The sequence below is a fragment of the Cervus canadensis genome, chromosome 4 (genome assembly GCF_019320065.1).
Source record: "Cervus canadensis isolate Bull #8, Minnesota chromosome 4, ASM1932006v1, whole genome shotgun sequence".
NCBI lineage: Eukaryota > Metazoa > Chordata > Mammalia > Artiodactyla > Cervidae > Cervus > Cervus canadensis.
The window spans coordinates 61356979-61370797 of NC_057389.1; the positions used below are offsets into that span (position 1 = coordinate 61356979).

At 44.7% G+C, this 13819-nt stretch overlaps 1 protein-coding gene across 1 annotated transcript; it reads left to right on the forward strand.

Annotated features, from left to right (window-relative positions):
* Window positions 1-1303: 1303 nt before the first annotated feature.
* IL9 (interleukin 9) lies at window positions 1304-4354 on the forward strand. Its single transcript, XM_043467530.1, has 5 exons — window positions 1304-1429; window positions 1544-1579; window positions 1664-1696; window positions 2681-2812; window positions 4244-4354. Exons 1-5 carry the CDS (start codon window positions 1304-1306, stop codon window positions 4352-4354), a joined length of 438 nt encoding a protein of 145 aa, XP_043323465.1.
* The last annotated feature ends 9465 nt before the right edge of the window (window positions 4355-13819 follow it).

The following is a 13819-nucleotide window of genomic DNA, read 5'->3' on the forward strand; positions in this document are numbered from 1 at the left end:
TTAGTAATGGCCCATTGTTCCCCAGACACTTTCCCAAGTGCTGAGGATACAGGGATGAACTAGACCCCCAATGGCACATATCCTGATGGAAAAGGCAGACAAAAAAAGAAAAAACCAAAACCCCACACACACAGGGAAGCAGGAGAGTCAAAGTATGAAGGTCTGAATCTGGAAGTCAGACTTCTCAGTTTGAAGACAAAATTTGTTGCTTTCTGGCTGTGTATTTTGGGCAAATTTGGTTTTGGGCAAATTGCCTCTCTGTGCCTAGTTTCCCCATCTATAAAATAAAATAATGAGGATAATTATACTACATGCTTCTTAAGGATACAGTGAGACTGCTTTCTGGCTCATAGCGATAAAAACAGCTTCGCCAAAAAACCAAGAAGGTAAGGTGCAGTCAGTGTTTTAAAAGATCTAAAAAGGAGATGACAAATTAGTACGAACCTCATTTGATGGCTGTATGCGTTACATGGCTTAATTTCCATAAAGTGCTTAGAACTGTGGCTAGTATGTACTAAGTACTCGCTAAATGTTAACTATTACCTTATTTTGAGCACAGAGTTTTTAACTGGATGTTGCACAGTGCTGTGGAAGTTCCTTAAAGATGCTAAGGAATCCTCCAGGCCAGTTTTAACAGGCATTGTTGCCGCATTCCTGTGCTTTAGTTGAAGACTTCTTCCTTCAGTCACTTGTTCAAAGATGCATTTCATTTATGTGAGGTAGAGAATCTGGCCCCAGGCATGGAAGACAAGGTTAAGATTGGGGAGTAGAATATAGTTAGACTGAGGTAGCAGTGATGTGACTGAGCTTGCAAAGCCCTGATGACAGGACAACTCTCCTGCACAATTTCTCATCTTCCCCGCCCCCCTTCGTTAGAACACTGATGACTGGCTATTATATCAGCATTTCCAATAAAGTAAAAAGGGGGAAATACAGACCTGGGCTTTCATGGAAAGTATTTTCACTCTCACAACCAGAACCTCTGCCTTAAAAAAATTATCGTTTTAAGATCTTTAGCTTTTCCTACAGCATCATGGTACCTAACTTTTTGAAAAGCATCATTTCTGAGGAATGATACTTCCTGGGACAATGTAACATAGTCTTCGCCAAGTGACTCAGTTTGAGATATATGTATACATACACAATTTTTTTTTTCAATGTCAGGTGGCCCAAACTTACAGAGAAAAAGTGGGCATTGGTATCAGTTTGATGTCAGGGTTTCCCCACGTTTGTGGCTTTAAATACAACATGATCTGAAGGCATTTCAAGTCACTTGAAGACTAAGCTCCAGCTCTGTGTCAAGATGCTCCTGGCTGTGGTCCTTGCCTCTTCCCTGTTCCTCTGCGCTTCAGCCAGGCCGGGGTGTTTCACACCCCTGACATTCTTCACAGGAATCAAGAATGTTGAGTACCTCATCAACAACCTGCAGGTAAGATGCAAAGGCAGGGCACCAGTGGGAAAGGCAGCTATTGAAAACTTAAGGGAAATATAAAAGGATGAAAAACACACCACTCTTCATGAGTTCTTGTTCTCTACTTTTTAGGGAGACACATCTTCACAATGCAACTGTGGCACCAGTGTAAGTAGATGCTCTTAAGAACTTTCCAAACTGATTTTAATATTCACATCTGGGATCTTCACATGTGAAATTTCTCTTTTGCAGGAGACTGATTGTTTGTGTCTGCCCATTTCCTCTGTAAGTATAGTAAAAGTGAGTTATCTTGATCTTGTTTTTTCTTAAGCTTTTAAGTCAAAATTGTTCTATTTGATGTATTTTAAGTAACAAAGTGTGACTTCATTACAATCATTACAGATTAGTAACAATTTTTAAAACCCTTCAAAATCTTGAAATTCTATACTGTATACATTTCTTTGCATTTAGTCTCCTTGAGAAGTCTGAACACTTTTCAATAAAAAGAATCTTGAATGTGTTTTGAGATTAGTGGCCATATGCACAATTAAATCAAACTGGGACTGAGAATAGAATAAATGATGTAGTTCATAGCACATTGTTTTCTAATCCATTTGCTGGTTAACTCCAGGGTTGCAAAACAATGTAGATAAGACGACAGCCCTTTGTCCTTCCTCTGGCCTCAACTATCCACATGCTCTGTCTTCTCCCTCTGTCCGTCCCTCCCTGCTTCTCTCCTTCCCTCCCTGTCCTTCTCTTTAGCTGATTTATAGTAGCTATTGCAAGGTTTGAAGGCTGCCCTCTGGGAGGATAGGGTGTCTGAGATTGCGGGTGGAGGGGAAGTAAAAAGGGTTTCCGGGGAGGAAACCTTCTGAGGAGGAACCACACATTTACGGCCTAGCCCATCCCCTTGGTTTATAATCCACAGTTTTAGCTACTGCTGAAACAATGGTGGTGGTGGTTTAGTTGCTATGTTGTGTCCAACACTTGTGATCCCGTGGATGCAAGGCTCCTTTGTCCATGGGATTCTCCAGGCAAGAATACTGGAGTGGGTTGCCATTTCCTTTTCCAGGGGATCTTCCCAACTCAGGGATCGAACTCGCATCTCTTGGACTAGCAGGCGGATTCTTTACCACTGAGTCACCTGGGAAGCCCAAGTTTAGACTATATTGGTTAAATTAAAATTGCCTCTAAAAGCATTCTCTTTGTGATTCCTAGTCAAAGCTGTCCTCTGGGTGTTTCTTTTCCTAACTCCCTGTTATTTACCAGGACAACTGCACCACAGCATGCTTCCAGGAGGGCCTATCACAGATGAGCAACTCCGCAATGACCAAGAGATTCCACCTGAATGTCAACCAGCTGAAGAAAATAGTCGTAACCCTCAAGAGCAACAAGTGTGGAGTAAGTGTGTGTGTATCTGTGATGTGCTCTGGTTAGTTATTTCTGTGTGAATGTCAATGCCAACTCCACCTGGATGAGAAAGGGTGATAAGGTTGGAACAACTGGTAGTTCAGGGTTGATTAGAGACATCTAAGAAACTTAATCAGAACAAGAGAATTAATGTGAGCTCTGCCTGGATGCTATGGAATTGCAGAGTCAGACACGACTGAGCAACTGAACTGAACTAAACTGCCAGGACGGCTCATTGTTCGTTCTCATTTTAAAAAACACTCACCTCTCTGTTGGCTTTTACTTCTCTCCACATCTTGAATAATGAAAGAATCTAGCCACATGGTAATTAGAACCTAAATCTTGAGAATCAGGGCTATCGCCCATACAGTTCTAAATTATCCTAGAGATTCAGTTAGCTGAGTAGACGATGTGACCTGTAAGTTACAGGTTTTCTTTCCGCTGAACAGGGAGGTGTTTAAAGGAAGACACATCTACATCCAGGTGGAAGTTTGTCACGTGCCCTAAATGCCTGTATATATATATATACCCTAGGCCCTGGAGGAAAGGGCAGGGGGTAAACTATTTCGTTACTATTGCTATGAGGGCCACCCCTCACTCAGCTACTGGACTGCAGAGGCTTCTGCCATCAACAGCATGCAGTTCTAAGCGCTTCATTTATACTGTTTCACTGAAAGTGAAGTTGCTCAGTCATGTCCGACTCTTTGCAACCCAGTGGACTGTAGCCTACCAGGCTTCTCTGTCCATGGGATTTTCCAGACAAGAATACTGGAGTGGATTGCCATTTCCTTCTCCAGGAGATCCTCCCAACCCAGGGACTGAACCCGGGTCTCCCACATTGTAGGCAGACACTTTACCGTCTGAGCCACCAGGGAAGTCACTGTTTCACTGAATACCTACCTTAATGACAACTGTCAGACTTACACCCTATGTTGTGAAGGAGGAAACTGACGCTCAGTGAGGTTAACTGATTTGCCCAAGGCTACCTGTTTAACAAATGGCAGTGTTGAGATTTGAACTCTGGTCTATAAAACAGCCAAATCCTGTTCTTAGTCACTGTGCTATAAAACAACCTTGGAAGGACAACCAAACAGGACAATAACAAAATTTTAAGCCTCAAAGTATCTCAAGAAGACATCTCTAATAAGATTTAGGACCCCTTGATGGGGGGTGTGTGTGTATGGCAAGCAGGCACCTGAAATCCTACCACAAAGTCAAGCACCTGTGCCGCCTACACAAAATGTTAGCCCTGGAGCCTCATTCATTTACTCCTTGCCTCAAGCCCCCTTACTGCCTGCATACCCTCCATTCCCAGTGACCACCCCTCTACTGCTCACCAGGTTCTAGGCAGGGCGGTTTCTGGGGCTGCTGGGCTCCATACTGTCTTAGTCACTCTGCCTTTGCCAACTTTTATCCCCACAGTCTTTTGCCTGTGAACAGCCATGCAACCAAACCACCAGAGGCAATACAGTGACATTTCTGAAGACTCTGCTGCAAAGTCTCCAGAGTGAAAGGATGAGAGACAATGTGTGAAGCTGAAATGTTATTTATTCTATTTATTGAATTTAGAAAGCCTCCTCTTTAAGTTGTTGTAATTTAAAAAATCAAATAAGCCATGTTAAGTCAAAATCAGCTGTAATAATTTGTTTAAAATTTTATGTCTTTATTTTGGAATAAATAGATACAGGGAAAAAGCTCAATCTTGTCTGCAGGTGCTTATTTGTTCCTTGATGCTCAGAACAAAGAAAGCTACAAGCTCTGTCAATGAGCTGATGGGTCGAGTGAAAGTGGAAAGTGTTGATTGCTCAGTCGTGTCTAACTATTTGTGACCCCATGGACTGTAGCCCACCAGGTTCTTCTGTCCATGGAACTCTTCAGGCAAGAATATTGGAGTGGGTAGCCATTCCCTTCTCCAAGGGATCTTCCTGACTCAAGGATCGAACCCAGGTCTCCTGCATTGCAGGCAGATTCTTTACCATCTGAGCCACAAGGGAAGCCCCTGATGAATCAAATACTCCTGTAATAACTGTAAGGTTTATTCCCTGAACAAAAACTTGAAGGCTCATGAACCGTGTCTGGGGATGTTAGGAAGGGTACATCGGAGTGGGCAGACAATCTGAGGGTGTTGTAGGGGAGGCCAAAGGCAGACCTGAGGTACCCTATCTATGGGTTCTGTTGGAGGGATGTTCAGGGCACTGCCACGGCTTTTGGGGTCCTGAAAAGCCAACTGTGTATCTGAAATGGGAGAAGGCAGCAGTTTGGTCAGGCCAGGAGATGAAGGACCCACAAGATGTGGACATGTGTGTTTGTAAGAGAGGAAAGCCCTTGACCATGCTGAAGAAGCAGATGATCTGGGTCAGAGCAGAAAGTAGAGAAACCCTGGGATCAACACAGTCATCCACTCCCCGGAAGGACCCTCAGTTAGCACCTATCTTCTGCCAGATGCAGTGCCAAGCTGGGGTGCAGAGCTTCCTGGGGGTATACCGAAGGAATTTTTTAACTAGGTTGTCTGGCTACCATGGTGTGACTGTAGCTATCTGTTAATTTTATGTGTCAAACTGACCAGGCCTGGCGTGCCCAGATATTTGACTAAACACTATTCTGAGTGTGTTTATGAGGGTGTTTCTGGCTGAGGTGAGCACCTGAATTGGTAGATCGGATTAAGCGGATGCTCTCCTACCGTGGGTGGGCCCCATCCAATCCACTGAGGGCCTGAAGAGAACAAAAAGGAAGGGTAAGAAGAGCTCAGACTCTGCCTGACAGCTTGAGCTGGGACTCACACCACCAGCTCCCCGGTTTCTCAGGCCTTCGACTTGGATTAGAACTACACCACCAGGTTCCTGGTCCTCCAGCTTAGAGATGGCAGAGAGGGAAACTCCTCAGCCTCCATAATTGCATTAGCCAGTTCCTTATAATAAAGCCAGCTATCTATCTGCCTGTCTATCTATCCATCTATCCACCTATCCATCAATCCTACTGGTTCTATTTCTCTAGAGAACTCTGACTATTTAACCACCCATCTCCTGCCTGCCAATGCAAGAGATGTTAAGAAAGTGAGGGTTCCATCCCTGGGTCAGGAAGATCCCTTGGAGGCAGGCATGGCAACCCACTCCAGTATTCTTGCCTGGAGAATCCCATGGACAGAGGAGCCTGGTGGGCTATGGTCCATAGGGTTGCAAAGTCGGGCACGACTGAAGTGACTTAGCACACACACAGCTTAATACTCAACCTGCCCCCCAACTCCCCCCTCAGATCAGTACTTCTGATTCTGGTTTCCATGTCACAGTATTCACCACCTTCTAGGGTACTCTCTCGTGTACTGACTCATTACGGTCGCTGTTTACTGTCCTGAGGACAGAGAACTTTGTGTTGCTCACTTTTGTGTCCCGAATGCCTATCTTGGGCCTGTACTGCTCGTGCCCTGGAGGAGTTGCTCTATAAATATTGACTGAATGGATGAAAGGCCTTTAAGGTGAAAAGCAAAGTACATAGTTGTATGTGGACAGGGAATGTGCCCACCTGTAGAAGGAATGATACCCAGAGCATACTATACGAGCTCAGAAAGGTGAATTCCCTTCAAACACCCTCAGGAGGGCCCATAGCATGGGATTCACATGACCTGGCCCCTTGTGGGTGGTGGTGGGGGGGGGCAGCCTGCCAGCAGCCCTCCTGCTTGGCCTCCCTGGCTCTGTGCGATAGGCAGGAAGGAGGCAGGGCGAAGGGTCTTGGGGTTGGGGTGGTGCGACAATCAGGATGGCTTTCTCCCCACTGCCTGAAGGCTCAGAGGCTTGGGAAGATCTTAGAGGAATCTACTCAGGGCAGTATTTTTCTAGGTACTGGCAAAATTAAAATGGTCTATGAGTGTAGACCATCCCTCAGTACTTCTGATGCCAATAATACATAAAGCTCAGAGCACCAAGAGCCAGGATTCCTCAAAGGGATTTGCTCAAAGGAATTTCCATCAGTTACAATGTCAAGCAATATCCAACATGACCTGCACAGCAAACAGGCCTTGGCCAGAGAAGAGGTTCCCTGATGATGTGGGCAGTGTGGTCCCCTTAGCCGTCCAGCATGGTTAGCGATGGGGTTGGCGTGAATTTCACCCTCCACCTGCATCCAAGCCCCTCCTGCACAGGGAAAGTGGAGGAGTATTAGCACCGGGGGCCAAAGTCAGGGGAGCTTTTTATTATTGGTGTGGAAATAGTGAGTCCATGGGAACATCCAATCACGATTATGCTAGTCTTGGTTTTGACACAGACAAGTTTCTCAGGGATGAATTTACAGTGCTGTGTCTGTCAAAGGGTAACAAGTTGGATCTCTAAGAGGCTTTCAGTTCACTGCTTTAAACCTGGTCCTCCCTCAGCACCAAATGCCATCAGGCATGTTGCAGGGGACACGCACCTTCATGCAGATGACAGTCACAGTCTGTCGACCCATCGGCTTCCTGAGAAAACTGAAAACTTCATGTGGCAGGGGTGGGGCACAGGCTTCCTCGGGATCTTCCACAACCTTAGAATTCGGGCTTCAGCGATGACTGTTTTTACACGCATCTCCCAGCAACTCCTATATGATTTCCTCTCTGAGACTCAAAGGCTGACCCCTACATGTCCCTAGGGCTCTGCCTCTTGGCACCCAGCTCTCAGCACTGCAGGCTGCCCTGCTGGGTGCGCTGAGGGCACGGTTCAGCTTTGGTTCCTGTGTGGGCTCCCCAGCTGGCCTGTGGAATCCTACAGACAAGGCACCATGAGAAAGGTCTATCAAATAATATACTTACTATTATGTTTTAGTATTAATCATGTAATATTTAGCCCTTACTCTCTATGGCCTTATTGCAAAATTCAGACTTAATTTGAAGAAAGTAGGGAAAACCACTAGACCACTCATGTATGACCTAAATCAAATCCCTTACGATTATACAGTGGAAGTGACAAATGGATTCAAGGGATTAGATCTGATCGAGTGCCTGAAGAACTATGGACGGAGGTTCATAACACTGTACAGGAGGCGGTGAACAAAATCATCCCCAAGAAGAAGAAATGCAAAAAGGCAAAATGGTTGTCTGAGGTGGCCTTACAAACAGCTGAGAAAAGAAGAGAAGTAAAAGGCAAAGGAGAAAAGAAAGATATATCCATCTGAATGGGAGAAGGAAATGGCATCCCACTCCAGTACTCTTGCCTGGAAAATTCCATGGATGGAGGAGCCTGGTAGGCTATAGTTCATGGGGTCGCAAAGAGTTGGACACGACTGAGCGACTTCACTTTCTTTCCATAGTTCTTTTTGGAGAAGGAGATGGCAACCCACTCCAGTGTTCCTGCCTGGAGAATTCCATGGGCAGAGGGGCCTGATGGGTTACAGTCTATGGGGTTGCAAAGAGTCAGACACAACTAAGCAACTAACACACACACACACACACACACACACACACACACACACATCCATCTGAATGCAGAGTTCCAAGGAATAGCAAGGAGAGATAAGAAAGCCTTCCTAAGTGATCAATGCAAAGTAATAGAGGAAAACAGAATGGGAAAGACTAGAGATGTTTTCAAGAAAATTAGAGATACCAAGGGAACATTTCATGCAAAGACAGGCACAATAAAGAACAGAAATGGTATGGACCTAACTGAAGTGGAAGATATTAAGAAGAGGTGGCAAGAATACACAGAAGAACTATACAAAAAAAGATCCTCATGACCCAGATAACCACAATGGTGTAATCACACACATAGAGCCAGACATCCTGGAGTGTAAAGTCAAGTGAGCCTTAGGAAGCATCACTATGAACAAAGCTAGTGGAGGTGATGGAATTCGAGCTGAGTTATTTCAAATCCTAAGATGATGGTGTGAAAGTGCTGCACTCAATATGTCAGCAAATTTGGAAAACTCAGCAGTGGCCATAGGACTGGAAAAGGTCAGTTTTCATTCCAATCCTAATAAAAGGCAATGCCAAAGAATGTTCAAACTACCTCACAATTGCACTCATCTCATACGCTAGCAAAGTAATGCTCAAAATTCTCCAAGCCAGGCTTCAACAGTATATGAACCAAGAACTTTCAGATGTTCAAGTTGGATTTAGAAAAGCAGAAGAACCAGAGATCAAATTTCCAACATCTGTTGGATCACAGAAAAAAGCAAGAGAATTCCATAAAAACATCTACTTCTGTTTTATTGACTATGTCAAAGCCTTTGATTGCATGGATCACAAAAAACTGTGGAAAATTCTTAAAGAGACAGGAACACCAGACCGACTTACCTCCCTCCTGAGAAATCTATACACAGGTTAAGAAGCAACAGTTAGAACTGGACATGGAACAATGGACTGGTTCAAAATTGGAAAAGGAGTACTGGAAGGCTGTATGTTGTCATCCTGCTTATTTAATTTGTATGCAGAGTACATCATGTGAAATGCCAGCCTGGATGAATCACAAGCTGGAATCAAGATTGCTAGAAGAGATAGCAATAACTTCAGATATGCAGATGACATCACCCTTATGGCAGAAAGCAAAGAGAAACTAAAGAACGTCGTGATGAGGGTGAAAGAGGAGAGTGAAAAGACTGGCTTAAAATTCAACATTCAAAGAATTGAGATCATGGCATTTGGTCCCATCATTTCGTGGCAAATAGATGGGGAAAAAAATGGAAACAGTGATGGACTTTGTTTTCTTATGCTCCAAAATCACTGTGGATGATGACTGAAGCCATGAAATTAAAAGACGCTTGCTTCTTGGAAGAAAATCTATGACAAACCTAGACAGCATATTAAAAAGCAGAGACATTACTTTGCTCTAAAAGGTCCATATAGTCAAAGCTATGGTTTTTCCAGTAGTCACGTATAGATGTGAGAGTTGGACCATAAAGAAAGCTGAGAACCAAAGAATTGGTACTTTTGAACTGCAGTGTTGGAGAAGACTCTTGAGCACCCTTGGACTGCAAGGAGATCCAAACAGTCAATCCCAAAGGAAATCAGTCCTGAATATTCATTGGAAGGACTGATGTTGAAGCTGAAGCTCCAATACTTTGGCCACCTGATGTGAAGAACTGACTCATTGGAAAAGACCTTGATGCTGGGAGAGATTGAAGGCAGGAGGAGAAAGTGACGACAGAGGATGAGATGGTTGGATGACATCATTAACTTGATGGACATGTGTTTGAGCAAGCTCTGGGAGTTGGTGATGGATAGGGAAGCCTAGCATGCTGCAATCCATGGAGTTGCAAAGAGTCTGCCATGACTGAATAACTGAACTGAACTCAACTGTATGGACTGGACTCCTGGTGGCTCAGATGTTAAAGAAGCCCAAGCAATAAGGTGGACCTGGATTTGATCCCTGTGTTGAGAAGATCCTCTGGAGAAGGGAATGGCAATCCACTCCAGTATTCTTGCCTTGGAGAATCCACATGGACAGAGGAGCCTGGAGGGTGACAGTCGAGTTGGATATGATGGAGCGACTAACACTTTCTTCCTTCTTTCTGTATGTACTAAGCATACATTATCTCATTTGTGTTACTCGCTCCATCACATCTGACGCTTTGTGACCTCATGGACTATGTAGCCCACCAGGTTTCTCTGTCCATAGGATTCTCTAGGCAAGAACAATGGAGTGGGTTGTCATTCCCTTCTCCAGAGGATGTTCCCAACCCAGGGATCGAACCTGGGTCTCCCACATTGCAGGCAGATTCTTTACATCTGAGCACTTAACCTCCTAGTAAACAGCAGGAGACAGGTAATATTATTTCTGTTTTACAGATGAGGAACTCAAGGCTCGAAAAGGTTAAATGACCTTCCCAAGGTCCCATGGGTTCTGAGATTCAGAGTAGTGATCCAGCCCCAGTTGCTTCCAATTCCAAACACTTTGCTCTCTGCATTCTGTTGATTTCTTACACTGTGTAGATCAAATTTTTACGTTGTGCTTCCTCTGATGACAGTTCAACAGTAAAACAGATTCATGATAATACGGGTCCACATTCTATTACCCAAAAACCTGGGGGCCAGAGGGTTTTCACAATTTAAACTGTTTAGCCTTTTAGAAAGAGAATATGCCGTTTACACGCCATATATTACACAACATCCAAACAGAGCCTAGGGTAGGATGCTGTAATTAAACACATTAATATTCTGCAAAACACACAGAGCCATCATGCAAGGCAGTCAGGCTTGGCAGCGAAATGAGTCTCAATGAATCTTGGGCTGTTTGGATTTCAGAAATGTGATAAGGGATTTGTGGGTATTTCTTTAGCTCTGACCCCACTTACAGAAACTGGGGGACACTCTTCCAGGCTCCTCTCTGGGCTTTGCTGGGGCACCTCCAGGAGGGTCAGAGACCTCGGTAGCTCCCAGGACCGCCCACCACGAGGCATTCAGGTCACGGCAGCAGGGCCTCCCCCTCTCCCTTCCTCTCCTCTCCATCCATCTGGGTTTTCTGAATGACTGGTCCCAGACACAGAGCTGTGTCTCATTACACAATGAGGTTTACAGCCTGCAACCTCGGAAGCCGCCCCCTCAGCAACACTCACCTCTGCAGGGATCACAGCAAGGACACATGCTGGCGGCTGGGGATGGTTTCAAAACACAACCTAAGGACACGATTGGATGTCAGAGAAGATGGCAGAGAGATAAGCTGCGGCCCACTGTCACAGCTCAGTCACCAGCAGAGCTTCGTGGTTTCCCTCGGCTTTTCTGCAAAAGTGGTGCTACCCACAGCTTGCACCCCTGCAGCCAGCTCAGAGCAGGGTTCTCAGGGCTGTCTGCGGTGAGGTGCCCTGTTATAACTCTCCTTCCTTCCTGTGCCAGGGGAGTTGAGATTGATCTACAAGTCACCTTGTAGACAGGAGAAGAAGGACTAGTATTTACTGTTTACTGTGTATCAGGCACTTGGTGAAGGATGTTTTGTTCACTCTCTGCTTGAAACTTCATGAAGCCCATGAGGTAGGTGTGAAAAGTGAAAGTGAAAGTCACTCGGTCATGTCTGACTTTTTGCGACCCCATGGACTACACAGCCCATGGAATTCTCTAGGCCAGAATACTGGAGTGGGCAGCCTTTCCCTTCCCCAAGGTAGGTGTAGGTAGGTTATTATGATCAGCTCACAAAAGAGGAAACTGAGGCCCAGAATGGTTATATAACTTGCCTGGCACACTGCTCACAAGTGGAGAAGCCAAGATTCCAACTCAGGTAACTGACTCTAGAGCTACATTCTTAAATCTGACCCACAGGAGGGTGGCGGCTCTCTACACAGCCAGCTGCTTTGTTCACGTTGCCCGGTCCCTGGCAGGGTTGGTTTTCAGGAGATTCCAGACCAGGGCACACTGTCGAGGGCCAAAGCCAAGCTCAGACGCTGCTGGCCTGAAAGTTGACCAGCCTACATGCACCTGTCTGTCTGTCTGTCTCTCTCTGCCCACCCATCCAATGTGAGGCAGGAAGATACTGTACAGCCTCAGCCCTGCAATTCCTTTTCTACCCTGCTCCCCTCCTTATTCATCCCAGACCAACACCTTTCATCCTCTGGGAATGGAGTGCTCGGCAGAAATGCAAAGACCATTCACCCATTGAGAGTGTACAACTCAGTGGTTTTGAGTATATTGCCAGGGCTGGGCAGCCATCAGCACAGTCTAATTTGAGAACATTTTCACCACCCACAAAAGAAACCCTGAACACATTAGCAGCCATCTCCTATTCTCCCTTCCCCCAACCTAACCAACTAATAATCTACTTTCTGTCTCTATAAATTTGCCCCTTCTGAATTCTCCTATAAATGAAATATGACATGTGTTTTTCTGGGACTGGCTTCTTTGACTTGTAATGATGCTTTCAAGGTTCATTATGTTGTAGTATGCATCAGTAGTTCATTTCTTTTTATCTCTTTATTATTTCTTTTTAATTTGGCCATGCTGCACAGCATGCAGGATCTTAGTTCCTTGACCAGGGATTGAACCCGCGCTCCCTGCAATGGAAGCCTGGAGTCTTAACCACTGGACCACCAGGGAAGTCCCATTTCTTTTCATAGCCAAATAATATTCCATTGCATGGATATACTCTATTTTGTTTATCCAATCATCAGTTGATAGACATTTGTGTTGATTCTGTTCTTTGGCTGTTATGAATAATGCTGCTATAAATATTCATAGGGCTTCCCAGGCGGCTCAGTGGTTAAGACTCTGCCTGCCAGAGCAGGAGCCACAGGAGACATGGGTTTGATCCCTAGGCTGGGAAGATTCCCCTGGAGGAGGAGATGCAACCTGCTCTGGTACTCTAGTCCGGGAAATCCCATGGACAGAACAGCCTGGTGGGCAACAGTCCGTGGGATCACAAAGAGTTGGACACGACTGAACGATTGAGCATGCATGCATGCAAACATTCACATAAAGGTTTTTTGTGTGAATATGTTTTCATTTCTTTCAGGTATATACCTATGAGTGGCTTGCTGAGTCATAAGGTTATGCTGTGTTTAACTTTTGAGGAAATGTCAAACTGTTTACCAAAGTAGTTGCACCATTTTCCATTTCCACCCAGCAATGTATGAGAGTTCCAATTTCTCCACTTAATTATCATCACCTGTAATTATCTTTCTGACTGTAGCCATCCTGTTGAACATAAGGTGGTATCTCATGGTAGCTTTGATTTGCATTTCCCTTATAACTAGTGATACACCTTTTCATGTGTTTATTGGCCACCTGTAGAGAAATACCTATTCAAATCTTTTGTTTATTTTTAAGCTGAGTTGTCTTTTTATAGTTGAGTTGTAAGAGTTCTTTGTATCTTTTGGATAAAAGTACCTTATTTGACACAGGTTTTGCAAATATTTTCTCCCATTTTGTGAGTTGTCTCTTTTCTTCAACATACTGATAGTACAAAAGTTTGAAATTATTGTCGAATGTGTCTATTTTGTTACTTGTACTTTCGTTATTCTAAGAAATCTTTACCTAACCCAAGGTCACAAAGATATATTTCTGTGTCTGCTTCTACGAGTTTCATAGTTCTACCTCTTACATCTAGGTCGATGATC